This window comes from Dendronephthya gigantea, unplaced genomic scaffold (assembly GCF_004324835.1).
Source record: "Dendronephthya gigantea isolate DGI-Jeju-01 unplaced genomic scaffold, DenGig_1.0 000015F, whole genome shotgun sequence".
NCBI lineage: Eukaryota > Metazoa > Cnidaria > Anthozoa > Malacalcyonacea > Nephtheidae > Dendronephthya > Dendronephthya gigantea.
This window is the reverse complement of record NW_021163025.1, coordinates 1,823,204-1,850,819: the sequence shown is the minus strand read 5'-3', so window position 1 is coordinate 1,850,819 and position 27,616 is coordinate 1,823,204. Positions and strand designations below refer to the sequence as shown.

Here is a 27,616-nt window from a genome sequence, read left to right as displayed (position 1 = left end):
GTAATCAGGGATCCTGGGACCGATTTCTACAATGCCGTTATATCCACGTCACCCTTGTAAAGAAAACCTTGATCGAGATTATTAAAGACATAAGATTGGCGTCTACCGCGGTAAAGCCACACCGCTAACGAACTTCGTGACTATTTCGTTAAATCATAAACGCTCTATATATAAAACTCGTGATATCCAGAAGTGTTGTAAGGTCATTGCTATTTGCTAATGTTAATACCCAAACAGTAAATTCAGCTTTGCAGTTCCGTGTTTCACGTTCGCTGTAAACATAAAACTTAGGAACCTTAAGATTGACGTTTACGGCACACGGCTAACAGCAAACGGCAGATTTCAAATCGCTTTTGGGGGCAAACTTCACAAGTTTTTGATTTTTTGCCCTCCAAGTAGCAGCTAATTCATGCTTCAGTTTTCATAGATAAACAACCCTAAACTTCGAACAGCTAACAGTTGGCCTCGAAATATGATTTCAAATTTGGAGTTTGCGGTTAGCCGTGTGCCGTAAAAGTAGTGTAATGATAATTACAAATGGTAAATTGCATGCAAACTACAGCGGTCGAGTTACGGTCAAAACTAACAAAAGAGGAGACGAAACTATAAATGTGGTTCATCGAGTTAAGCGAACAATAAACAAATAAAAAACATCCAGAAAACTGCAAACTTGGTCGCCATTACGCCAGTGGCACCCTGACTAGGTGGAGTATAATTGTTGCAATTATCGGTTGTACAACACTCCACAAGACAGGACTTCCATTGTATTTCCGCGTCACATTTTTTTTGGCCCTTTGCAGCAGGACATAGCTTCTTCTTTGCTTCGCTGCTGTCACAATGTCTGACAGCCAACATTTTTCCAGCAGTATTGTTAAAAATAGCAGTCAGGCAATAACCTGTGGTACAGTTGACAAGCTTATCTGTGCACTTCTGTTCGGATTCTGGCATCTCTGACGAGTACATGCAAAAATTGCATTGCAAAGCTCCTCCTAATGACGAGAATAAAGTAAACTCTAGACAATGACTTGGATTTTAAAGCGTCAATATCATGTTGTTAGTGTTTTTCAAGCTCAAAATCTTGGGGAATTTTCTTTCATATAGACTATTCATAATCATCCTTTGATGGTATATTATTGATTTTCGTCTGGATGGCATTTTAGCTGCATATAAATATCTTAGTTCTGGCCTGATCTTAATTCGAAAGAAAACTGTAATATTTTCCAAGTGAGAAACTTTTCTGCAAGTGAAATCCAGCCTATTATATGCAACACACTCAAACTGACTATCAAGATTCAAGAGCACATCACAAGTTCCGACTGTAGTGAGTGTTTTTCAAAAATTCAATCATTCCTACCCAAAGCCGAGATAACGACCAAAACTCCCAACGCGAGAACTATTTTGTTCAGCATTCTGACACAAGTTTTGAAACGAAACTATGAAGAGATAAAAAAAATTAAATTGCAGTTAGACGGCAAACTCACGAGACATCCGTCGAAGATGTCATGATAAACACTTAAATATATAGCACGCTAGCTGGTTTTATGAATTGTCATCTCGCATTATGTGGTTGACATCACATTCGCAGTTAACGTCAGCAGAAGTCAGTGCGGTTTTGGGCGGGAAACGATACTTTGCCAATATATTCCTCATGCCGGATACTATTAATTAGCTCTATTTGAATGGTTAGTCTGTCCCCAAACAAAACACAAAAATCAAGATGAATTTTTGGAAAGAGCCATCTTTATACATCGCCTTTTTGTAGTAAAAACATTACGGAGGACAAGTCGGGGTAAAACTGAGCATGACATGTCTTAATAGACCTTTCCCCTTTCAGCTGTCATGTGTGACGGTAGTTGATTGTCAACGTCAATTTGAGTTGTTATTTCGCCAAGTTCAGGAGCGATTTCGTTTAACAAACAGGCGAAAAGAATCGGCAAGGTTTTCTTACAAACAAAATCGCTTCTAAGCAGAGCGATATCGCAACTCAAAGTTGCCTGATAATAAACTACCTTTTGCATTGCGTGCTCAGTGAAAGCTAAAAGCAGAAAGGTCTATAACGTTGCGTCAGCTACTGCAGACGTGTATGTTTTCTATGACTGTATGGCTTGTTTAGCTAAAAGTAATGGAAAATTGTGTGAGAAAGCGAGTTTAAAAAGGTGAGATTAGCCGCAGAAAGTTGATTAAAACACTCTATTTTACCTGGCCAAAATAAGATTTTTGTGGCAAAAATACGGCTCGAAAAGTCAGCATTTGAAAGCATTGATAACTATATATAAAGGCGAAACTATTCATTTTACATCTTAGTATATATTCTTATTATTCTACACTATTTTGCGGTATTATGCATCATATTTACAAAATGTTTGTTAATTCAGATTACAATGCGAAAGATGTAACTATAGGTGGAGATGTTGATTCAAACTACGTTCTCGTGCAAGCAATGTTATTGGTATTTAATTGAAAAAAATAATTGAATTGAAGCTATGCGAATGTTTGATAGTAAAATACCTTGCAAAAGATATAATATTGTTTACTGATTGACAATAAAATGCCGGAATCGTTATTGTTACTGAAAGTTATTACTAAAAAAGGAAAGTTTTTTGGTACCTGAAATTTCTGGTCCTATATAGATGTACCTTGTGATGCAAGATCTTCAGAATATATATCCAGTTATCGGAGCTGTTTAGCGAGATGGCGTCGAGTGGCAAAGTTGATCAAGCTACCTCTGTCTACAGCGAGTGAGGTCTTGTTATTATATATGTGTGGTTACGGTCTTGGGTGGAGACGTCAGACTTCGGAAATTTTACACCGTCACATTGCACACTGATGCTTGACGGTTGATCAGCCTAGACAGGTAGGCATTGAAGGGATGTGCATGTGAGTTTTTATAAGATGATTGATCTGCGGGTTTGCTGTGAAATAAACGGCGATTTTCGCGACGCGTATATGAAGCAAGATCAAGGTTCAGAGGTGAAATTTTGGCTTAAAATACAATATAATTAAAAAACGCACCCATTTGTAAAACGAAGCATGTTTCCGAGTCTCATTCATCCTGTACGCCTTCAGTTGTATTTGCATTTATCTGATTGACACGTTCATTGTCAGTTGTATAAAACTCTTTAACTATATTTGGCATAGTTAAATCCTAGTTAACTGAGAAATACACGATTCTGATTGACAACAAATAAAAACACTTTATTAATAATCAAGCGATATTTATCAACTAAACCAGTGGTCAGTATTAAAATTTCCCAGACACCTCAATAAACCATTACGACAAGTTCGGAAGCAAATAAAACTATAGTAAAAGACTAAACGACACTGGCTGTTGTACAAATCTTAGAGTTCGAGACGTTGACCCAACAACTGACTGATTATCAGGAAGACGGTAGTAAACTTTGTCGCCATGATGCCATTTGCACTGCTTGGGGTGTAATTGTTGCAATTATCGCTCTGACAACACTCCACGTGACATGATTTTAAACCTTCCTTTTTTATTGCTTTGTCACACGTTTCCCTCCCTTTTTTATCAGGACATAACTTGTCCTCAGGATCGGTGAAATCACAACCTCTTCCAACATACCTTGTTCCGTTTCTATCAATTTGAATACCTGTGTAACAGTACTCTGTCGTACAGTTGACGATCTTACTTTCGCACTTCTGTGCGGATGGCGGGTCTTTCGACGAATATTGGCAAAAATCGCATTTTAAAGCATCTCCTAAAACGACAGGAATTTGTGAATTGCGATAATCAGCTGAAGCCTGAGGGAAAGTAAAGGCCTATTTAGACTACACGATAAGTTGTATGCAAGTTATCTTTCTGACGAATGCAACTGACTGACTGAGAGGGTCTATGCCACAATCTTTATTCAGTTCTGTTCGGGATAAAATTGAAAGTGTCACGTTTGTATATAATTAAATACAGGATAAAAGTAGAAATAGAGGAAAAAAATGCCTCATTTCCTACCGAGAGTCGCTATAATGAACACGATTCCCAAACAAAGATAAAATTTGTCCAACATATTGGTAGCCGCAGTGTCGTAACTAAACAAGAATGGTAAAGAATGAATGTTACTGGTTTGTGCACGGTGTGATACCACAGCTATATATATTACGAATTGTAAATTAATAACACTGAAACTTGGTATAGTCATGGCCAACAATAACAGGATGTTGCGGTATTCAGTCTGACGGACTGGACTTCTTTTAATCTTTTTCATTCGGAAAAGAATTCCCCTCTCTGTTCTTTATACTCCTTAGCTACGCTATCAAATGCGTGCGTATGTTCGTGTTTTTTCTATTATTTTCCCTCCGTCCAAATGCTGTTATTATATTCAGCTAACTTTAAAATGAAACAGATACATGAATACACACGGTTATACAAGTATAATACATGACAATTTTACAGATGCATGAACATGATTTATGAGAAACGACACTCGGAATTGTTTTCAAAGGAACTGTAAAAAAGCTTGTGCTTTGAGAACAAAGTTAACCTTATTCTTGGGAGCTTTCGAAGTATTGCTTTCCTTTAGGCTGATTTCGTAGTTCAAATTAACCTTATACTTGAGTGTAGTTACTTGAAAGCAAGCAATACGAGATTGGAACTGAGGTTGTAAAGTATAGATTTAGGGCGATCATAATTTCTCATGGAACTTGTGTCAATCGGTTGAGTAAAACCCTTAAAATAACTGTGAGAAAATATTTCAGGTGCCTTACATGGAAAGGTTATCAGTTTATCAACATCAGTTAGATCGAAGCTCAATTTAATTAATAGGGCAACAGTTGAAAAACATTGTTCATTCTCTGCTGTTTCAGATTAATACGAATATACTTATGCTATATCAATATTTCAATGAGCAACTGTTGAAAATACTCAGTTGAACTTTTCGACTTTTTGACCTAACGCTCCTTAGCTTTCTGCATGTGAGTCTCATGGTACTTACTAAATATATGTACATTATTCGACATGTATGGTACATATGGTACCTACCTTAAGTTAATAGTACTTTTGTTCAATATAGACCAACAATTAGGCGTTGTTGTCGATGAAGCAAGATGATGAGTTTGATGGCTTTTAAAGCATTCAAACTATGGACCACTTATCTCCTGATCACGTGGTTCTTTTGAATGACGTATATATCAGTCTGCAACTATCGTATATTCGTCATGGATTTCAGCTCAATATCGTGAATAAAAAAGTACGGAACCTTTCAATAACGTGCAGTCATGGGCGAAAGTCGTATAATTGTACATCACTATAGCAAATATTCAACATATAAAAGTGCAAGCGAAGTATTTTCGTAACAGACCCTTTTGACGGACCTATATCATGAAGGCTGATATATAATTTATATAAAATTTATAACGAAATGATCGTCAATCAAAATTAGAAATGGCAAGATGTTTTTGTTCAGTTATTTTCACTAATACATTCCTCGCTTTAGTGACATATCCTAACATAAAAGATATATTTAATGGCTCTCAGATAAAACCTGGATTTAAGACTTGGACTTAATTTCACATTACGCACAATATTGACTTGTCAAAGTGATGACGTACATGTATATTCGGTATATCACGTGGTCTGAACGTGTTTTATTATTTTGACACTTCGCTGTCATTCTGAAGGATATCAAAAACGGGTTGTTTCGGGTAGAAACAGTATCGACAAACGAACAAATTTGTAATTCGTGATATCAGCTTCTTGTGAAAGTTTTGGTTTCTGAAACGTGCTCGCCACACGACCCTCGAGAGTAATAAGTACGATGGAAACCTTTTCAGTTCTTGCAATTATATTTAAAATTCCTTTTTCATAACTTTTCAGTAAACAATGCACGGTAGTCTGTCTGCTTTCGCAATTCGCAAAGCGTGTTTATCAAAATTGAGTTCCTCAATCTGAAATGGGGGAAAGGAAACATAGTTCCATCGGGTACCCGGGCAAAGCTGCCGGGTAATAAACTCCGTCCCGGAGAACTCTACCCTGACGGAGTCGACTCATTCGAGCCCAGTCCTTTTTTACCACCAACAGGACTACAGCAGATTCATTGACAGGTTCAACCCTGTTTTTTGACGATAATCTATCAGCGAGCTGCTGATTGTCATGGTAACAGTGAATGCACTTATTCTTGCTCAATAATTTAGCATTGCATCAAGAAGACACAAGATATCGAACAGACAACAAATAAAACACTTTATTCTACTGATAATAAAAACACTTTATTCTATTAATGATACCAGGAAACAAAAACTTAAGGAAACCATAAACTAGTAAACATTATAACGAAGAGAGATAACTTGGTCTCCGCGATACCATTTGCACTGTTAGGGGAGGGGTGGGGTGGTGTTGGTGGTGTGTTGGTGGGTGTGGGTGGGGGGGGGGTGGGTGTATAACTGTTGCAATTATCGGTCGTACAACACTCAGAATAACAGGATGTAAATTTGCCTTCTTTTATTACTTTGTCACAAATGCTTTTGCCTTTTTCATCGGGACATTGCTTGTTCGCAGGGTCGCTTGAATCACACCCCCTTCCAACTTTTTTAACTCCGTTAGGTTGAACAGTAAATCCAGTGAAACAGTAACCCGTGGTACAGTTGACCGTCTCATTACCGCACTTCTGTTGGGATTTTGCAAATTCTGACGAGTATCCGCAGTCGTTACATTTCAACGCGCATCCTTAAACGGCAAAAATTCATGAATGCGCTACGAATCACTGGAAGTTGTGATTCTGTATGCAACCTATTTGGGTTACTGAAAATGTATTGCTGCTTGGTCTAAAACGAAATTCCTACTTGTTGTAGGTATACAATGCAAGAACTTTACTTCGAGGTCACTTCTTGAATCGGAGGAAGGTTATGTTATGAACAGCATGCATGACTCGTTAAAAATGTAGTTAAATACAGGAATAAATTGGGATAGAAGAAATAGGTGACAGGGCTGGACCGTAAAAGACCGATTATGAAAAGTTTCAGTAGTATTTCAGCTAGTTCAAAAAAATGACGAAAGAAATAAAGCAATTTATCACAACAAAAATAATGAATTTTCTTTCGGTCGCTATAGCTGCAGGTCGTTTCCCCTCGGTCAGATTAATCATCCTGATGTGAACTAAATATCCCGTTTTTCTTACCCAAAGTCGATATAATGAACACAATTTCCACAGAAAGATAAAATTTGTGCAACATTTTGACGCCAGTGTCGAAACTAAACCAGAATGGTAGAAACATAAATGTTACATTGACAACCTAGGCACATAGTTCAATATATTTCGCGCAAGATCCCGTGCATTGTAATCAAACATCGCTTTCTGAATGATAAAAAGGGAGAAATAAACTATGTATGGATCCGTTTTGAAAATACACTAAAGTAATCATGTTGCTTTGAGAACTGTTGATGCCAAACACTTCCTTAAAACCAGCACCGCATTCAATTCGTTGCTAAACTGGTACTGAATATTGAATAACTGACATTTCTTTCTTACCCAGACCGTCTTGAGCACTTGATACTTGTGTTGATATTTAGTCACGTAACTGCAATTATCACCAAGAAAATCTTAATATTTGATATTATATATGTGTTAGCCGACAAAGAACAACTGCACGAGATGTTTTCGTGACACAGCTTCGAGCCTTGGCCTAACAATATCATCGGGAACGATCAAGTACCAGCCTAAGATTCCGGACGTTGGCACATATTTTTGTACTTGTTATGACAATTATACTACGATCCGATTGGCTGTTTAGAATGGAAATGCCAATATACAAACTGAATATGCAGGCAACAATATAAGATACGTGTATGAAACGCAATTCCTAAATGTAATCCGCTTAAAAAGGTCGCCAAAACACAAAGAGTTCATTGGATGAGCACCATCATCACAAAACATGGTTACCTGAGCTAAATTCATTACAAAATTGCTTTACAGTATGTTCTCTTAATTATTGTAGCATTTATCAAAAAATTTCTTTCATTTATTTATTTCCTTTATTTTAACTTATAATTCCTTTTTCATAATTCTTCGCCGTACAATTGACGGTAGTTTGTCTGCTTTCGCTATCTGCAAAGCGTGTTTATCAAAATTGAGTTTTTCGATTTGAAACGGAGGGAAACATAGCTCCATTGGGTACACGGGCAGAGCTGTCGGGTAATAAACCCCGCCCTGGGGTATAGGGCTAGGTAGTGGTGACGTATTTGCTGACGTGAAGAACGTCTTATCATTTAGATACATGACGTCATAAGACGACGAACCACTCGAGCCCAGGCTATCCTCATCATCTTCTCGCTGCTCAGATATAACTGGATTGACGAGTTCGTTAACATGTTCAAACCGGTTTTTCGCGGGCAATTCACGGGGCCTTGCCTGTTGTCATCTGGAATACCACAGTGGTTACTTTTATTCATATCTGGAGTGATATCAACGGACGGCCGTTTCCTATTGCTAATTAATTTGTGTTCATTAATCATCGAATTGGTTTGAAATTTGTTATCGTATTTGCCAATTGGAAGCAAAGATACTTTACCCTTGTGTAAATCGAAATCCGTTTTAAAGGAGTAACCTTGTAAACGCAAATTTGACCTGCTGTTTTGCATTGTTATTCTAACTGCAGAGTTGGACGTCTGCTTGGAAACGCTGAGTTCTCGCGATAGACTGAAAATCTTATCAACAAGCAATGCGATGCATTTTGTTTGCGGCGAGGGCCTGAAAATCATCGAATTTTCATAACAGTAGACGAAAACATCTCCCAAAGTCAAAGGCAAGTTACAGGTCTTTCCAAAAACGATGCAGGTTTGAAACGGACCGCGTTTCCTTGTCTCCATCAAGATGCGAGTTTCGTACAAATGCTTCGCGATAGAAATCTCCGAGAATTTTAAATCCGTTTCTCGGATAACAGCGATCGGTTTTCGTAGAACAAATGCCACGCCGATTTCGTAGAGGAAGAAGAGGTTCTGGCAGACGTCGGCGTACAAATAGACCAGAAAAACATCAGAATCGTGTATCAATGCATAAGCCGTTTCAGGATCGTCGCTCTGTCCCACGATAGCCACGTGACGCGATAAGGATTTAATCATGCGCCAAGCAGCAGGTGACAATGTGTGGCGTCCAGAAAAATAAACAATCGGTTGACATTTCATTTTAATCTTTTTGTTACCGCAGTCAAATGTTAACTGAAAGTGATAGTTTTGTCGCACCTTATTTGGAACCCCACGAAGTATGTGATTTCTGCGGTAGGATCACACGTTTCGGAAGATAATACTCGATACGAAATTGCCAGTTAGATACCTTATTTATTTTTACGAAATTTCGCGATGTTTGAAAGCAAAAGGTTCCTTGTTTGGACTACTGGGTCGTCGTCTCACAGTACAAACACAGCTAAACGTTCTTCGTATCCACTGCTCAATTCAGAACGAGATCTTTCAATATCACAATGTTCGACTTTGCCTCCACTCCAATCAGAAATTCATCAGTTTCTTGAAAGCTTTATTGAACGTTGCAAAGACCGGCGCGACTTCTCGTAAATGTAAACTATAAATACCCTCATTTGCTTGGAGCGGATTTCCGGCGGACTTGTTCAGACCGTATTATGTTCAAAACTTTAAAATGATCCCAAAACTTCTGTATTAAAATGGCATTAACCAAAGATTTTAGCTAATTATTGAAAACATTCTCAGCCGCAATTCCCCAAACTCTTTCTCCACTAAATACAGTTATGTCAAAGAGGATATTCTGTGCGCACAAATTCTTCCAGATCACAATTCTTCAACTTGGCTTTTCTTCTCGTACTGATCAGAATAGAATTTCCGTTCAACATTAACCCATTCTAGATCACAAGCTTTGGATAAGCGTCCGGAGGAAATTCAGCATCGCTTTTTTAACTTATTTTCTAGACTTTCTTCAGTTGACTTAAAACTAAAGCAGGAACCGCTATTTGAAAGTGAACATTTGGAGAATATCTTACGGCGCCTTTCCTCAGTAAATACCTCAACAATTCCCTTTAAAAAACGAGGATAACATTGAACATAGCTCCTCATAAACACATATAGCCTCAATTTTAGTACTTCGATACGAGAACACGCTGTTTTGCGGCCCGAAGTGCTCGTCGCCACCAGTCAATTCTCGTTAATAAAAAAGTGTAACATTTTCAATGATTCTTATTACTTTCCTATTGCGATAGTAGATGAAGAATACGTAATACGTCAATAAAACAGCGTTACCATAACAACAAATTTGCTAACTCATTAAGCAAAGTTTAAATTCATGTTTGTCTTCATCACAAAGAATTGCTAATTCAGAGACCAAACTGTTTCAATACAAAAAATGACAACGCTATTCAACGCCTAGTTCAACACCTTGAGACAATAGCTTAAAAAAATACCTTAACTTAGCATCGGCGTGCGATGCTTTGCGACTAAGATATTACTTTCTCCTGTCGGTTTCCTATTGATTCAATTTATTTGTGATCAACATATTGCAGTAAGCGGCTAATGATATTTTAGTGTTACCAAATATTTTCAATCTTCAAGTTTATAATGAGATATGAAAGGTTTAAAGCGGATTAACTTAAAATTGGATGGGAGAAAAAAAATAACCCGATCATGAATATATATAGCAGCTGAGGTGACAGAAACATCTGGCAGACTTCACTCGAGGATAAGGCACGTGATTTTCCTGGCTAGAACCTAGGCGCATCCCCGGCACTGGCGGCACATCAATCTCATATCGCAATAATGGCAGGAAAAAACACTGCCCACCGGCAAAGAGTCATCATAATTTTCAACAATTCACAAATTTCGTAGCAGTCGCATGAAATGTCTACGCGTTATTTTTTTATCTTGTTGCATTCAAGTGCACGCTTTGTATTCAAATTAAACTCATAAGGATCACGTATTCACAAGTGCAGGCTGATCAGCTGATGGCAGAAATCCGTCAGAATCAGTTTTCATACTGTTTCGCTCAGCACGCCATTTTTAAAACCCTAGCGGTTTTCTCATGATGGCATTCAACATGAAATCCCGTACCGTTTCAAAACTCCAAGACTGAAATCTAGCATCTTTCTCTTCGATACCTGCGCGGTGTACACGCGGGATTCTACACGTTGCGCGCGTGGCACGCCACAGAGAACACGTGCAATTGTGACGTCATTAATATTCGCATCGATGTACCAGATTTGAAGTTCACTCGGAATCTCGGAAATGGAGAAATCTTTGAACGACGAGATTTCAGATGAAAGTGAGCCGGCACGGGATGAAAAAACGTACGGCTATGCGTTGGAATTACCGTATTCCAAGCAGAACTTGAACTTCAAATCAAGGGTAACGCGCATTGGACGAGACCTCATAATAGTCGGACTCATTGTGTGTTTACTGCGGACAGGATACGTTTCCCAATGGATAGCCAGCCATACGACACAGACTAAACAAGTAAGTAAAGTAAAAAACCAATTCAGAAAAGACAAGACATCTTGATAACTCAAAATATGATTCAAAAATGATTTATTTCGAAGTCATCTTCAGTTCGGAGAGAATGAAATAAAATACTTTGCAATACGCGTAGCTATATACAACCCCGAAAGAAAGAAATTGTCGATCATGTCCGTGGAAGGCTATTAAGCGAAACAAAAATTGATATCGTTACGACTGCTTGAAGAAAGGCGAGGATGTCATAATTGTTAGATTTAGTAATGTGAAGAACTCTGTAGATTTAAAAACTAAAGTTTTCAATAATAGGAGAAGAGTTACTCGTAGTTGAAGGGTGATCGTTACGTAGTGAGAACTGGTCTTGTAGATGGCAGAAAAATGTTGGCCTACGTACTGCACAAGAAGAGAGCCTATAGTAGAAAGCTCTTTCAAACGTACAGACAGGCACCTTAGTGGGCATGCCAATGTATATCTCATGAGAATAATACCACCAGTTGTGGAAGGAAAAACCTCGCAAATTTAATAGAAATCTATGCATTTGTTCCATGAAAGTTACGTTGTATTTACAATTAACATGCACCCAGAAGCTACATTCATTATTCCCGCGACCAAAGTTACCAAAATCATTTTTGCTTTGGGCCAAACTGATATTTAAAGGAAACTAACTTTTTTTAAAGGTTCAAAAAGGTTGGTTTAAACGCTTGTTCTTCCATGACGCCAAGCAAGAGCCTAACTCCTGGTCTAGTCATCTGACAAGACACCTGGTGTTGATTTCGAAAAGGCTACCTGTGTTTGGACACGTAATGGAGTCGTGCTACTGGATGGTCGACATTTTGAAAGTATTCACACAAAATTCCATCAGTTGGCTTCCAGTGCTCGAAGATCATCTTCCGGACGTCGGTGTGTCCTTGTTCGTGATTGGTGGATTCCTGTTCGTGATGGGATCCACCTTGATACTGAGGGATAACTGGGTATCATCCCTTACAAGCCCCTCCTGTCCCAAATGCTTGACTGATGGAGGAAGATGGAGAATGCCAGACGTCACAAGAAGCGACACAGCCTTGACAAAAAGGAACATTGAATTGTCGATTCCTATCTTTAAATTCGTCAAAGTTTTCCCGTTTCACAAAAGATTTTCTGGAACCACGGATTTTTCTATGAATTCCGTGAAAATGAGGCTCGTCATTCAATTCAATCGAGCCACACAAACTCCCTGAAGTTCCCCGAAATTGTTCTTGGAATATGCACCATTGATGAAACACCACTAAAATCACAAAATATTGCAATATCGTTTATATATCACTTGGTGCAAATTAATTATGAAATTTAATTATGATAATTATTATGGTTAAAGTACGTACCGTTGTGTAGGCCTTGAAAATAAATCGAAATTTGTAAAATACTCTTCAAAAAAAACATGAGGAATACAGAAAATAAAGACTAAACGAAAAAACATATCTAGCATTGGAAGGAACTTAAAACATCCGCCATATTGTAAATAATGTGTGGTCGAAGTTGCTTTTTTTAACGGCAATGTTTTTATATACGTGTAGGTCTGGTTTAAAATTAGATCAGTTCGTACGCGCGTTTATGGCAAGGAATTATTATCACATCATCATTCCATGTGTCCAATAGACAGGCCCGGAGCTACGGGGGGGGGGGGGGTTTAGGGGGTGTCACCCCCCCCCCAGAAAGTTTATTCTGAGGTTTAGTCGGTAAAATTGCTATTTTAGTCGGCAGACAAAAATATTTTTGACACTATAGATAAAATAACACATTCTGCATGACTATTGCATGCACCTTCGAGGGACATGCATTTTGGGAACATGACTTTACGCTTTACGTGTTGAAATCCGTTTTAATAAATATATGTTACACTATACAATATCATACATGTATGAACAATGCAAAAATACGTGCATAAAACGACGACACCATGATTACATTTGGCAGACGATAAAATACGTAAACGTGCGCTGTTAATGCGCTTTACGACAAGAAAGAGTGATCATGCATTATAACCTTGAGAAATTAGACTTCGGTCGAAGGCAAAAGCAAAGGCCTGATTCATACAAAAGACGGACCACTCGTTTGCACATCATTTAAGGCTAAGAAAAGACAGTTTGTCGATGAAACATCTAAACTTTTCTTTACCCAAATCCGTCCAGACGAATACATCCAAGCTAATTTACAATTGGCAATGATTTATAGTTTCATTCTCTTGATTTTTTTAACTATTAAGCAACATAGCATCGGGTGGTTTGCCGCTATATTTCATTGCCAAGCGCATAAAGTTTGTGTTCCGCATACCAAAAGCACAAATCGTTTCAACACAGAACGGACTGACCTGAATTTCATCAGTAATAGCGTATCTTCCTGGTTAATGTTCCGACATAAACCCACAGTGATAACACGTTGTTTGGATATGGATGAATGTGAACCGCCAAAGCAAACTCAACATTTGCATCCTCTGTTAGATGAACTCCAGTACTATGAACCGTATCGATCACTGGTCTGATGTCCGTGAACGCCATTTGCAGAGGAAAACCAGAAAGCTATGAAGAACCAGAACTCGATTGGTTTTGCTAAAGAGCCATTCTCAATTAGCTAATTGACGTTAAAACAACTTGCCCATGAAAATGAAAGCATGAAATATGAAATATGCTCTCGAAAACCTGCAGGGTTTACTTTTAAATGCGAGTTAAATCCTAGTTAACTCCGAAATACACAACTCTGATGGGCCAATTAGCACAATTCTGTCCTTAACTACAGTTAAAAGTTAACTAGTCTTTCATACAACCGGCCCTGATGAGCTTTTTAAAAACAACCACTGACATACCTTGTATGAAGATAGGATGTGATCTAATTCGGTTTTGTGATTTTGCGCAGTTCTTTGACGATATGTTTGTTCCATACTAAAGATAGGATTACGGTTCGATTTAGGATTATGGTTAACACTAATCAGCCATAAAACTAATCTAAGACCTGATCCTAATCTGAAGGATTAAATTCGTGTGCCAAAGGAATTGGGAACTAAAGGATTAACGAACAATCGAATCAACTTACTTTGCTAGTAAATCTCGAAATGATTGTGAACAATATCTAAACAAAGAAACTAATGAATATTTACTTAAATTGTGACAAGCTGAGAAGATTGTATCTTTCTTTTCACCTGTTCCATCTTGTAACGTAACGCGGTCGCCATTCCATTATTTTATCTCGAAGCAATCTTTCAATTCTACGAAGAAAGTGTTGAAGCATTTTGGAAAATTGGATGGGACACAGCTAGGGAAAACTAGTTCAAGGTGTCCCTGGATTTCCTCTTGTAAAATCAGCTTTTAAGAAGCGATTTAAATGCATCGCACTTACTTTTCCTGGAGTTCGGTGACGTACTGAGGATCCGTCCTTGTATAGTTCAGAAGAGGTTTCTGAAATATATTTAACACTCTGGTGAATTCTGGTGTGAAGCGTTAAACTTTGAAGTCCAGATTTCAGACGAAGACTTCGCATTATTACCTGGACACTGGTCAAGCCCGGGTTCGGATACTTCGTTGTGAAAAACGGTTTCCAAAGCTTGGGTTTGCTGACATCGAAGGACATGCGGTATGGTTGACCAGAATGCTGGATATTTGCCCAGATCTGGTAAAGAGAATGAATTATGTGCCATCACCTCAACAACTTGGGACAATGTTGTCATTTGATAAGGGGCTTTTTTAATCACAACTTGTAGACAAATTCTATCACAAAGGCTGTGAAAAGTTATTGGAACAACTGGTAAAACTAAGTTCGTCAGATAAAGAACTTTCTGAAAAAGCTGGGGCTAGCATCAGTTATTTCCTTGCTATTCTGCTTGAAACCTAATAAACAGTAGATTCGCCAATCTTTGCACTTACATTTTCAGCATTAATCAAACATGCGATGTTCTGCAGAGGGCAATAAGCATCACCAACTGGGAATTTCTCTCCGGTATGAGCATTCCACAAGTGGTACACGCCTTGATGACAGGTCAGCACGTACGTTGTTGATCCTTCAAAAGAAAATCAACGAAAAAGAGTGAAGCTGTCGCGATATTTACTAAACAAAGTAAATGAGAAGCCTTTGACAAAGTTTCTCTTGCATGGGATGTGTTTAGTGGGCTCATATGTTACTAGAGAATAATTCTCCTACCCTCTGGTATTCCTGTTCCAATAACAAGCCAAGCCCTTTTGCCAAGCCACAGGAAATAGTTACACAATAAAACAGCGTGTTCCTCTTCGTCACCAGCCAACATCTGGAGGAATTGCTGAACGAGAAAACAAACAAAACAATGATAAGGTCCGCTACATCGTTCATACTTGCAATTCATGCTAGAATTTTCTCTTTATGATGGATGGGAACGAGGGAATGTCAACAGCGGGGACTGGTGATCACTTACATCAGAAGTGCTCCACAAATCACAAAGATCAGGAAACGCAACAGAGTCTGAGATATACGGAATTAAAGAAACGAAGCGAGAGGCAACATCCTGGAAGACATAATTCGATGCAGTGAAACAAAAATATGACATTGACAATACTGAATTTAGTATTCGCAATACTTTGAATTCGCAAGACTCACCATGGCATTGGGGGGCGGATTCGTTGGGTCGAAACCAAAACTAGGGGGGAGATTCTGTTCTCTGATGTATCGCGTCAGAAACACTTTCTTTCCATTGAGATCAGTTGCAAGAACCTGGCGAGATCATATGGTGTTTAGAATACGGAAAGACACGAACTCATTTGAACGACGATGAAAGCAAAGGTAACGATATGCTCGTATTGTTTTTGAACAGAACTTTATTATCAACGTTGTTTAATCAACTAACCTTAAATTCTCGCTTTGGAAACTTCTTTTTCAATTCCTCGAGCCAAATGTATGCATTGTTAATCAATCGTTCATCTTCAGATGATTCGAACTAAAAATGTTTATAAACGTTTAGTCCAAAAATTCTGCAGGATCAAAAAGCGAGTCCCAACTCTTGAGAGATCAGTTTAAGACAATCTATCCTATATTATAAGGCAATCTATCCTACAAGACAGCGGTACCTTCTCTGCCAAAGGCTGCGATGGTTGTAGGGGTGGTTCGATGGTCACGAACAGCGTTAGGAAGGTTTGATCGCGGGCACCAATACCAATATCAGGGGCGCCCTGGACACGAGGTTGGTTGTGCTGGTAGCCAAGAAGAACGGCTGGTGTGCTGATCTTGAAAGTACCATCAACCTGAAGATACGGAATGGTTTGGTGTTGATCACATCCACAGAGGCCGAGGAAACTACGACCAGGGGGGGTAAACTTTATGTAACAGACGGGGGGGATTCCCAATGGGATCCGCCCATGTGTAAAACTAACGAAGCTTTCAATTTGTAAAACAAACCTTCGTGTTAAAATACACTGTTGAGAACGGCAGTTCAATGCTTCCGAGCCAATGTCTTTCTAAGCGTTGATGAATGTTCGTGGCTCGTGTTTGCTCGTCCTGGGGAGAGTGTGTGATACATTAGCGATGATAACAACATCCTCGGGAAACCTATTAGAGATTGACGATCGTGATTTTGCAATGACATAAACATAGTCTTAAACGTACCTGCAAAATGTCCACAACAACTTCGTCAAAGATATTCAGATAGATGACGTCATTTACTGTCTGAAGGTTGGCCGGGGAATAATCATCATTTGGAGGCCTGGAAACACAAATAAACACCGTCAATTACTTAGGACAAGTATTATAAAACACGCGTCAATTCTTGGTACAAACAAACACACAAAGAAATGATGATTAATCCTCACCTAAACGGCAACGTCAGTTCTTCATTCCAACTTGGATTTGGACCATCTGCCACCGACGTTCTGATGAAATTCCCTTGAAAAACGACTTCGACAAAAGGCCGAACCATTGGCTATAACAAAGACAAACCACAGCACGTTAACAAAGCAAGAAAATTAATGCCTTAGCATTATTAAATTTCCACTACATACAGCAGGATTGGTGACCGTAGGTTACAATGTTTGCTGGACAATGAAAAAATGCATCTCACCTCTCCAAGCGGGTTGGTCCTGGCACCAGCGGGTCTGTTTTGAGGTGCATCCCCCCCGAACGCACTGGACGCAGTGAAAACGGATTGCGCTCCAGTACTAGCTTCCAATGGACGAGCTGAACTTCGCGGATCCAGAGCTTGGGCACTAGTATAAGGAGAGTGATTGTATGCAAGAGTTTGACAGACGGATCATTTTGAGAAACGACAAGCAACAATGGTCACCATATTTTACACCATCAGTGAAAATAATTTCGAACCTTGTCTGAGGTTGAAGAACTCTCACGGGGACATCAAAAGCACGCACGGCATTGACAAGAACACGCACGTTTGTCACCGATAAATTCTACACAAAAAGAGGGGTTTGTTTCATAACAGAACTTATTAACGTAATTAATAAGACACGACTGTAAATGGCTTCATAACCAAAGTTCCAAACCTGAGCACCAATTGTTTTTCTTTCGCGTCTCACTGGCTTCAGTGGTCGTCTTGGAGCAAGAAGTTGAGCGATACGAAATCCCAACGAACTGAAAGAGCGGAAAACGAAATGAAAAACGGTGTGTTTGAGTTTTTCCGATCGAGATTTAGGTGGAAATAGTAAATACTTAATGCTGTGTTGTTCGTCAAAATAAAGTTATATTGAAATGCTGTGTTTGGTGATGATTTTTAACACTTCAGCTGAAAGGACATGCTCAAAAAATGAAAGTTGTTTTGTAAAATCACCAAATAGAGTTTTTGAACAGTTTAATTTGAGATCACGTTTTCTACTCAAAAGTGAGAAAATATATCTTAGTTGCAGGCTGCAGGCTGATATACGCATGTTTATCGCCAGTTATCATTCCAGTTATAATATAGATCTCATTGTTTCGTACCCAACATCAGGCACCTCGTCCTCAATCACCATGTCTCGTAAATCTCGCTGTCGCTTGGCAACCAATGATCGCGCAATCACTTGCTGACGAACCTATGACGTATCGATCAGAAGGCAAACTTAGCGTTGTGTTGTAGTGTTGTATTATCTGAATATCATATATCTATGTATTATAACTCAATTAGTGAAAGGTTGAATTGAAAACCTTGTTGAGAAATTTTGTGACCGCAGCGCGATGTGCTCCGAAGTCATCGTCCGTGTCTTCCTCGTCAACGCCATCAATCCTTCTTTCGTATGCCTTGAAATTTGTAAACAAATACACAACTGCATGTAAACAAAATCTACAAGTGATGTGCTCCGATACAATCTAAATATTACCTGGAAGACATTATCTGGAATATCTTTGTCACGAATTGGAACTGCCTTGAAATTTCGAAATTCAGGAACCTTGAACACAACGAATTGACAGAGAAAAATATATCAGTTCTCTCAGAGATTTCTTTACGGATTCCATCCGTTTAAAAATAATAGAAGTGTCAAGAAAACGGCCATACTAGTTCGTTTCTGAGTTGTAAAACACGGAATCTCTTGGAGTTTTTCAACTCAGCTTTGTCAACAAAACATGTTTCATCTTCTAACTGATGAAGCCTAAAATATTTCGGTCCACCATTAACGCTATCTGACGTCGTATGCTAAAAGAAAAACGTAAGGGAGACGACATCATCAAATGGTTACGAAAAACGCCTTTTACAACACCATTATAAATAACAAATATAATATTACAGCAACTTAAGAAAGATATGAAATGGATTCGCCTGGATACGCACCTTTACCAAGCTCATGATGTCTGCATTTGCCGGATCGTTTGGGTCAAGATTCGATTCACCTTTGAAAAACAACAAATCTCACGTTTATTTCTCGATAATACAGGGGCCGGTTGTATCAAGCCCGTTTAGCTTAAACGGTGGATAAGTTCAAAATAGAAAGCAAGTCTTTCGTTTTATTCAACAAGTAAACAAAATGTATCTAACCTTAATGCAAAGATACTGTTTACAACTACACTTTTAGTGCACAATATTCAAGTTGACTCATTCAAAAGAGATGTAAAAGTGTCACTTATCAGCCGTTTAAGCTGAACGTGTTTGATACAACCGGCCCCAACACCTTTAGCTTGGCGCTTAGCTGTTGGTCGTATTGTATTGGTTAAGCTAAAGGTCACTAATATGAAGGGTGGTTTAGGTCAGACATACTTATCCACTGAGCTAGCGTGTGAACATCCATCATCCCAGCCGCACCAAGGGAGGCCAAGGCATCATACTTTAACATGTTTCTGCAGACAAAACAGACAATAATACTCAGATAAACTAAATTACAGTTAATTCTATAATCCAACCTTGTCTTACTCATACGGTGTCGGCTGGGTCGCCGAAGACTGAGGTGGAACCAAGGGTTTGCCTTCATGATCCAAGCCCCAACTTGAACTGCAGAATATCCTGCCGGAAGTGAGATAGGTCTGGACAGGAGATGCGGCCGCACTCTCGTTGTTCGGGCGCAGCGAAACAGCAAGACCTAGAAAATTAGACATTAAAGAATGCAGCTTCAGGTCTAAACAGGACGCCCAAGTTATTTCACGTACAAGCGAGAGTCTTAAGGTCTTCATGATTGACATACCACTTCCGACACCATCGTGCTGGTAAACAACCTCGGCATTGCTGCTGAATTCAACGGCGTCTAAGTTGGCCTGCGCGCCCGAAACTTTACTGGCTTCAGGTATGGGGATAAATACTTCGGTTAGTAGTTTGTTCTGTAACCCGGAGCTCTCGTGAATCTAACAGAAACGAAGAAAGAAAGGCCTTTTAAAATCGACGTTGCTTTCGACTCAATATTTTTGCAAAACACGTCTTTTTCGTGTCGTTGACTGATTATAGTGCTCCATTGTGATGAGAGTTCGCTCATGACGTTGGTTCTTTTGCTAAACCTGTGGCACAGAATATCTATCAGAAGAATAACTCTATACTATTTTTTCGTAAGTGTGATTAGTCATGATTTGTCACTTAGCAAGTGCATTTTTTTGAGGCAGTCACCCCCTGCCAATGTCTAAAATCAGACCATTTTTAGTATTGGCAGGGGGGTGACTGCCTCAAAAAAATGCACTTGCTAAGTGACGAATCATGACGAATCACACTTACGAAAAAAGTACAGGAGTTCTACTTCTGATAGGTATTCTGTGCCTGTGGCGGCTATACCTTGATTCAAACTCCATGCACGGAACTCAATGAAAAATAGTTCTGGATGTGAGAAAGCATTTCTTATTTGAACTTTACCTGTAGTTTAATACTCTCAGGCCATTGAAGAATTTTGACTGGATGTATTTCACCGAAATGGATGGTAAAATCAGAAGGTAGAAACCTAACGAAGCACAACGATTCACAAATCATCTTATGTTAACCGGGGACTATCTAAATCAAGTTTCGAAAGGTTTTTTCTCACTTGGTCAACGTTCGTGAGACTTCCTTATCATTAAACATGATTTTTACAAACGCCTGCCATCTTTGAACATCTTTCCGTCTTAGTTGCTCAGCCCTTTGGGAAGAGATGAAAGACAGCATGACATTGTAGCTCTTGTACGAATCAAGGATTTCATATTTTCATTAAAAACACAAAGTTATGCACGGATAATGTCTTGATATACAACACTATTTCACCTGGGGCATTGCTCCACAGCAGTTACATTCGCTGCTGTCTGTAATTCCGGTGTCAAAATCGGTTCACCTGTTTTCAAATAAAAGCAAATATGGACATTTGTTGATATTTCAAATATCGGAGCGATTGACCAATGACCTGAACACAATAATAGTCAGATTTCAAGCCGCGAGTTAAATTTATAAAATCTTTAACCCACCCGGTTTTCGTCTCGTCCTCTCAAACTTCTCAACTATAAGTTGATATTCATCTTCTTCGTTGAAGTTGTCGGGTCTTTGAGGAGCTGCATCTACAAAAAAGCATACGACAAGATCATCCCATCGCTCGAACGGCGGGCAGAATAACCAAGCTACTGTACAGCCAAAAACTATACCTTCAACATCGTCAACTAGTTCACTTTGTTCTCCATGTTCTTCATCTGTTGCACGCTTTTTCTACAGGAACAGAATTCAACTTGTCAGAAAGGTATTCAACTTGTCAAACTAAATACAAGCAAGTCACAAAACAGGAATTATGTACTCTTAATTTTTTCCGTTTCTTCCATTCCTTCATTTGTAGTTTATATTCCTTCATTCTCTCGACGAATTCTTGCTCAAATTGATTCCTTAAAAAATGCAATAAAATAGGGTCAGCATCAGACAAGCACATCGGTCAATCACAAGGTATAAATTTCTGGTCAAAAAGATATCAAAAAGAATGATCATTAATCTAGAGGCCAAAACTCTAATTTATTTACCTTCTTTCTTGAAGTTCGTCTTGTATCTCTTCTTGGTAGTCAATTTCATCTTGTTCCTTATTTGTGACCTCCCTGTTCGAACATAACATTCACAAGTTAAGGTTTGAACTTCACGAATTACACTCTCTTTTTGTCTTGCATACAATTTAACATACAATACCTGAAAATAACAAGCTTTGATGGAGTGTTTGTGTAGCCCTGTTCCTCACGGAGCTGTTTCAAATCATGCCAACATCTTGACAAAATAAATGCGAATGATTCTTAATGGCTTGCTCAGTTTACTACACGAATGGTTTTGAGAAAACTTAAGAAAACTACTCACTCGAGGATTTCTTTCAGCAGTTTGCGATCAGTAGTGCACTCGGTGTCTCTTTGCTTTCTGGTTTGCCTAAAAGATAGTTGTTGGAACTAAGGACTGGCATATCTCTTAACTAGGGAAGTTGACGAGCAATCTCTCGTGGATAATCTGGAATTGACTTGGAAAAATATCATAAAACGTGCACGAGCATTACTAACTTCACTTGGACACCATAATCTCGAATCCTCTTAGAAAGATCGTCAGGAATGGGTTTAGCTTTGGACGAACTCTGATAATAAATAAATCACAAAAAGGATTCATTCAAAAAAGCCCTGTATTCTGAAATAGCAACTGAACTTAAAGTCAGCGAGTGGACGATTTCAATTACTTATTTTTTTGCACGTGTCTAAGAGCTTATTCTCTAATGTTCTAACTTCAATTTCCCCATCAATTAAGAAAAGACTACATTCATTGATTAAAAAGACCGGCTGTAGTTTTTCGGGTTACACCTTTTGAAGTACATGCAGGCTCAGGCTATATGAAACGTTTACAAACCGATAGTTGCATTTCTGCAGCTTCGTAGCACTGATTCAGGGCCATTTTCAATGCCGTCAGCTGAAAAAATTTAAAAAGAGATCATCTAAAACACATTCTCCACTAGTCTATACGTACGTCTTTCTCCTATTGATCTCGTCTAATTGGGACAACGCACACCAAAACTTGCCTTTTCAGTGAGATGCACCGAGAGTGCTTGCTGCTTGCGCCTGCAATAGTTGCTGTACATTTCTTGTAAACGTGACTGCAGTACGTGCTCCTTACTGAACAGCGGATGATGTGTGAACGAGAGGGTGGAAACATCAATATCAATCTGGTACCATTTCTCTCCTGGAAAAATCGCAGTTAGTGAAATCCCACTCTAGCGAGTAACTGGTTCTGGGCTCGTATCCTACCAGCTACCAGTGAAACTTTTTGATGTTACAAAGAACGAAGCAATAAACATAATAAAATCATTTTCAATTGATAGTAAATTGTGTGTAAAGATAACCGTATTTCATAGAAATGACAATCCAACCTGATCTGTCAATAAATCTGTCATCGAATCCTGATATCTCGGCCTGAAAGCATTGAGACGTTAGGGAGGACACACGAGCAAATATGCCAAACTTTTTTGAATTGATGAAGAACTTGCCTGTATTCTCAAACACAGTATTCTTTCTTCAACGCAAATACTAACCTTCGCCCATGATGTCTTCAACTGTGGATCCAGTTCATCTGCAGCCAACATCAAAGGTCGACTGGATTTCTCGCGTAGCGGATCAGGAAGACGTTTCAAAGTTGCATCCTCGCCAAACCATAAACCGTTCTAAGAAAATGAAGATTTTACAAATAGATTCAATCGATTTGTTGTGAGTAAATCTTGAAGAAAAACTTCGACAAATCGTTTAAATACACCCAGCCAAGTTCAGCTGTTGCTGTTGCAAGGAATTGCTATATACCTCGTTAACTTTTCCAAGTATTCTGTTTTCCATAATGTTTAAATTTGCAATTGATATCGGGGTCGGTTTTCCAACGTAAAAACCTTCGTCTTCAAGGTACCGTGGATTGGCACCTTCCGGAATCTTGTCTGAGACGTTGGCTGAAATATTCAAAAATACACAAGTGAGATGGTTGTATCGGTCCTAACAACAACAGCAACAACCAGCAACAACAAAAACAAATTCACGCTCACCTGACAGAACACTGGGAACAAAGTAAAGCTCGGCCTCTGCATTCAGTCTCTCCGCGTTCGCCATGTACGGATCTTTGCCGTGAAACGTCAGCTGGCCATCATCCAATAGGAATGATTCCTCTTCGATGACGTCATCGGCTGCTTCGACAGGCTCAGTCTCCGGCTCCTACACGCGTAAAAACGCTCAGGTTGATGCAAGTTGATACAAACAGGATGCAGCAATGTTGTGCTGCCCACATTGTTCAGAGTTGTTATCAATATTGAACAATATTGTTACACCCGATTCAGTTTCAACAATATTGTTCAATGTTGATAACAACTCTGAACAATATGGGCAGCACAACATTGCTCCATCCTGTTTGTATCAACTTGCATCAACCTGAGCGTTTTTACGCGTGTAACAAGTAAACAACAACAACAGTCCTGCAAACTCATGTAACATCGCTCAGTGTTCCTGCATAAGTATTCCTTCAGTGTCATCAATAGACCTTTTTCATAATGACGTCAAACGCAGAAAGTCTGATGTTACACGAAGTTTGATTGGCTCGATAGTTTTGTGGAGCCAATCAAATTTCGTGTAACATCAGATTTTACGCGTTTGACGTCATTATAAGAAAGGTTTATTACTCATGGGACGGATGCGGAACAATCTTAATTCATAGAGACATATATGAGTGAAATATATTATTCATGTTACTCACCGTGGGTGGCTGAGGAGTCTGTTGCGTCCGATCATCCTCATCAATATCCATGCTACAGGTGAAGAATTGGTACGCATCCTCATTGGAAGGAATTGCCTGTGAAATATAGAAATATTTACATCACCTTGTCGATTTGAAGGATACTAATCTCTAGCTTTTCCAAGACCCACGTGCAGTGCTATGGGACGTATATACTTCCCTCCTTTGACGGATGTGAAAGAGTGAATAGTTATGAATCCTTTGACGTATATGTGCCATGACGTGAACATCCATTACGTACTCACTCGTTCACATCCATCGAAAGAAGAAGTCGCACCAAAGAAATAAGCTAAAAATAATTTTCCCGCCTTTTTGACTAGTTTTCTCTTGCCTCTGATAGAAAGCCTGGGAACGAGGCTGACTCTGACGTCAAAATTCCCTCAGTCACTAAATTAGGTTAAATCGAAGCTGATCTATAATAAGATGAATAGTTTACTGGAATGTTATACTCACTCTGTGTTTAGGACGCGCAATCCCGAGTGCCTTACGTCGGGAGGTTGGACTGGAGTAGCCGTTCTCATCTACTCTGTACTCTTCATTTTCAGCCAAGGTTGACACCTGAATTGGTGAAAAAATTAAAAATACTTTTCAAATCAAGTCTGAAAACACCGAAAAAGAGAGAGAGAGAGGGAAGAGCTTACCCCAGCTTCATCAAATCGTGTAACACGCGCACTGGATCTCAAACCACGTAATTTTCTCTCTGGAACATCTTCAGTCTGCAACGAAAAAATATATGAGAATTCTTTTCAATGATAATTAGGTCCTCACCCTAACAAATAGCTATACTCATGGAAGAAGGAATGACTTGTTACTTGTTTTAAACTCCTGCAATTACATACTGACAATTTTATAAAGGACAGTGAAACAGCTTTAATTAAATACCTCTTCATCTGTTGGACCAGGTGTTCGTATTTGCTAGATAAAAAAATGTTCAAGTGAGTATGCCATGATTATAGTGGTAGGTATATTGTCTGTAGTAAATACTTGAATCACAAAAGCATACGGCACAATAGACATGCACAGATTGAAGAATGAAATCTCAGCAAAGCAATGGAAAAGACATGAAAAAACAGCAAAATAAGATGCTCTGAGATGAATCACATTGAGATTGTTTGATAAATATATCAAGAACATAAAGCCAATAATATCTTGCCTTCTTTCCGCGAACTTTACTGCGGAGTCGTTCTCTAATTGAGGCATTCAGGTTTGTCTGTTTCTCATCATCATCGTCCCCTCCTGGATACTGAGAGTTCAAGGTCTGAATGGAGCTACCAAGATCTGGGAATAAAATAACTCTAGTTTATCTAGATATATCCATGAAGATTTAGGTGCATGACATTTTATTTAGTTTGCATCAGCCATGGTATTGCTGTCCCAATCTGTTAACCCATGTATTATAATAACCTTGTGTGCTCTGGTTTGTTGGAGTGGCCGCCACTGTCCAGGATCCTTGACCCAACTAGAGAAAGCAACAGAAAAATTTAATGATCATCTTTAAAACAGTCAAATACTATAAATATGCAAACATATGCATTTCATATCAAACAAGCAGCTAGTCACCTCATTTTGTCTCTGCATTCGTCGTGTCTTCAACTCCTCCAACATGTCATCTTGCTCTGTCTCCTCATTACGCAGTTGCTTAAGGAAAGTAAACTCAAGTTGAAACATTCATTTATTACCTTTGAACAATCATTCCCATTAATATAATTTAATCAGGACTGCCGATCATCAATATACATACATCCAGTGTATATAAATAGAGTCCTTCAAAAGTTTACAACAACTACAAATGTATACCTGGATTTCAGTATTATCTTCTTCATCAATGATCTCAACAATGGTACTCTCTCCACGTCCCTATTGAAGACCAGAGAGCGAAAAACTCAAAATTAAAATATCAGGTTATACTGTAGGTTTAGAAGGAGTAATCACTGAGGATAAAGTTGCATCTATCGTGCTAGACTAGCAGCCACTAGTAGCAACCCCACTGTTTCTATGCATAATTGCTAACCTGATTCCTGCTCTTGGGACGTGTGTTATGATCATAATCTGATTGAACTGATCCAGTTTCAGACATCAATGTCATCTAGATAATATAATATAATGTTAACATCATGGCATCACGGTGATCACGCTCATATATTTCTTGCTATAAATAGTGAAAGTTTTCGGTGGCTGACCAGTTTAACTAACACAAAAAGCAGGTACCTCCATTGCAGCTCTTCGTTTCCTCATCTTCTCTCTTAGTGTACTGAAAGGTGATATGAAATATCATTCGAAAATCTTATATTACATAAGAAATGCACGTTTCATTGTTGTATATTTAATATATGTACTGTACAAATCTGATATTTGAACTGAAAAAAGAGCTAGCTAGTATACAACTTATTGCCCAATCAACAGCAGCAATAACTTACTTGTCGTCCATATTTAAAACAGCAACGATCGGTAGATCCTATTTTATATTAACACAGCCTCGATGCACAAAAGGTACTAAAAACAAATGTTCCCAAAGAAATTGATCTGACAGCCTCCAAAATCTTGACATTATAAAGCCTCCTACATCTGCAAATTTCTTCCTTTCTTGCAAAAGTGACCATTGTGGATTTAGATCAAAACAATGAATAGGCCATCGAGTCGTCGATTGCTGTAAAAAGCATCTATTTTATATAAAAAATAGAAAATAATTTCTGAAATTATTTGAAAATGGTGGAATTTGATGCAGCGGTCACCTTTTCGTGGGCTCATAAACACACTTTTGTATGTTTCCAAATATGCTCCATTTTCAAACTAATTTCACTATTAAAACAAAACGATTAAATTGTTAACGAAACTCTATTCCAGAGATTGCGATGCAAAGAATAACCTACAAATCCAAAAATTTTAAAAGGCTTGTATTGCCTAAACTTACAGCAATATTTTGTTTAGTATTTGTATGAATTTGAATAAAAATAGAAATGAGTTAGGAATGAGTATCATGACATAATGGAAACACAAATACCTGGGACGCCATCGTCTGGTTTCCATGACAACAGGTTTAACATTCACTAATCATCATAATTTGACAACTGTAAAAATAT

The 27,616-nt window shown here is 38.6% G+C and overlaps 2 protein-coding genes and 2 long non-coding RNA genes across 5 annotated transcripts; all 4 read right to left on the bottom strand.

The window, feature by feature from the left end:
- Positions 1-8: 8 nt before the first annotated feature.
- Positions 9-2,841, bottom strand: LOC114520128. Its single transcript, XR_003686666.1, has 3 exons — positions 2,608-2,841; positions 1,355-1,433; positions 9-989 (listed from the first exon to the last, which is right to left on the bottom strand). It is a non-coding gene; the product is annotated as an uncharacterized LOC114520128 (long non-coding RNA).
- Positions 2,842-3,029: 188 nt separating this feature from the next.
- On the bottom strand, positions 3,030-6,293 carry LOC114520071. The gene is made up of 3 exons (XR_003686659.1): positions 4,994-6,293; positions 3,968-4,044; positions 3,030-3,719 (listed from the first exon to the last, which is right to left on the bottom strand). It is a non-coding gene; the product is annotated as an uncharacterized LOC114520071 (long non-coding RNA).
- Positions 6,294-6,395: 102 nt separating this feature from the next.
- On the bottom strand, positions 6,396-12,412 carry LOC114520113. 2 transcript variants are annotated; one of them, XM_028540326.1, is made up of 3 exons: positions 7,479-12,412; positions 7,128-7,201; positions 6,396-6,676 (listed from the first exon to the last, which is right to left on the bottom strand). In XM_028540326.1, the coding sequence occupies exon 1, from the start codon at positions 9,128-9,130 to the stop codon at positions 8,216-8,218; it is 915 nt and encodes a 304-aa protein (XP_028396127.1). In that variant the 5' UTR covers positions 9,131-12,412; the 3' UTR covers positions 6,396-6,676; positions 7,128-7,201; positions 7,479-8,215. The 2 variants fall into 2 exon arrangements, with proteins under 2 accessions (XP_028396127.1, XP_028396126.1); XM_028540325.1 differs by having other exon boundaries at positions 7,128-12,412.
- An 848-nt stretch (positions 12,413-13,260) lies between these two features.
- On the bottom strand, positions 13,261-27,239 carry LOC114520109 (coiled-coil and C2 domain-containing protein 2A-like). The gene is made up of 53 exons (XM_028540322.1): positions 26,954-27,239; positions 26,745-26,787; positions 26,548-26,622; positions 26,334-26,393; positions 26,097-26,174; positions 25,941-25,995; positions 25,690-25,814; positions 25,419-25,451; positions 25,178-25,252; positions 24,990-25,094; positions 24,498-24,593; positions 23,797-23,962; positions 23,564-23,703; positions 23,302-23,430; positions 23,140-23,182; positions 22,792-22,952; positions 22,623-22,682; positions 22,286-22,356; positions 22,092-22,157; positions 21,930-22,004; positions 21,770-21,841; positions 21,553-21,637; positions 21,407-21,467; positions 21,233-21,322; positions 21,036-21,102; positions 20,821-20,913; positions 20,655-20,739; positions 20,002-20,158; positions 19,734-19,899; positions 19,581-19,660; positions 19,158-19,216; positions 18,885-19,022; positions 18,709-18,777; positions 18,536-18,628; positions 18,332-18,423; positions 17,899-17,986; positions 17,720-17,805; positions 17,463-17,607; positions 17,215-17,324; positions 17,012-17,108; positions 16,805-16,903; positions 16,477-16,650; positions 16,257-16,346; positions 16,010-16,123; positions 15,828-15,917; positions 15,581-15,695; positions 15,307-15,440; positions 14,930-15,052; positions 14,783-14,841; positions 14,586-14,651; positions 14,480-14,515; positions 14,253-14,328; positions 13,261-13,968 (listed from the first exon to the last, which is right to left on the bottom strand). The coding sequence occupies exons 1-53, from the start codon at positions 26,962-26,964 to the stop codon at positions 13,771-13,773; spliced, it is 4,974 nt and encodes a 1,657-aa protein (XP_028396123.1). The 5' UTR covers positions 26,965-27,239; the 3' UTR covers positions 13,261-13,770.
- Between the last annotated feature and the right edge of the window lie 377 nt (positions 27,240-27,616).

Coding starts and splice junctions, on each gene's coding strand:
- LOC114520113 (XM_028540325.1), bottom strand. CDS start 9,130: ATGAAATGTCAACCGATTGTTTATTTTTCTGGACGCCACACATTGTCA.
- LOC114520109 (XM_028540322.1), bottom strand. Junction 19,023..19,157: donor ACATCATGAGCTTGGTAAAG/GTGCGTATCCAG, acceptor TTTTTCTTTTAG/CATACGACGTCAGATAGCGT. Junction 18,424..18,535: donor TCACAAAATTTCTCAACAAG/GTTTTCAATTCA, acceptor GATACGTCATAG/GTTCGTCAGCAAGTGATTGC.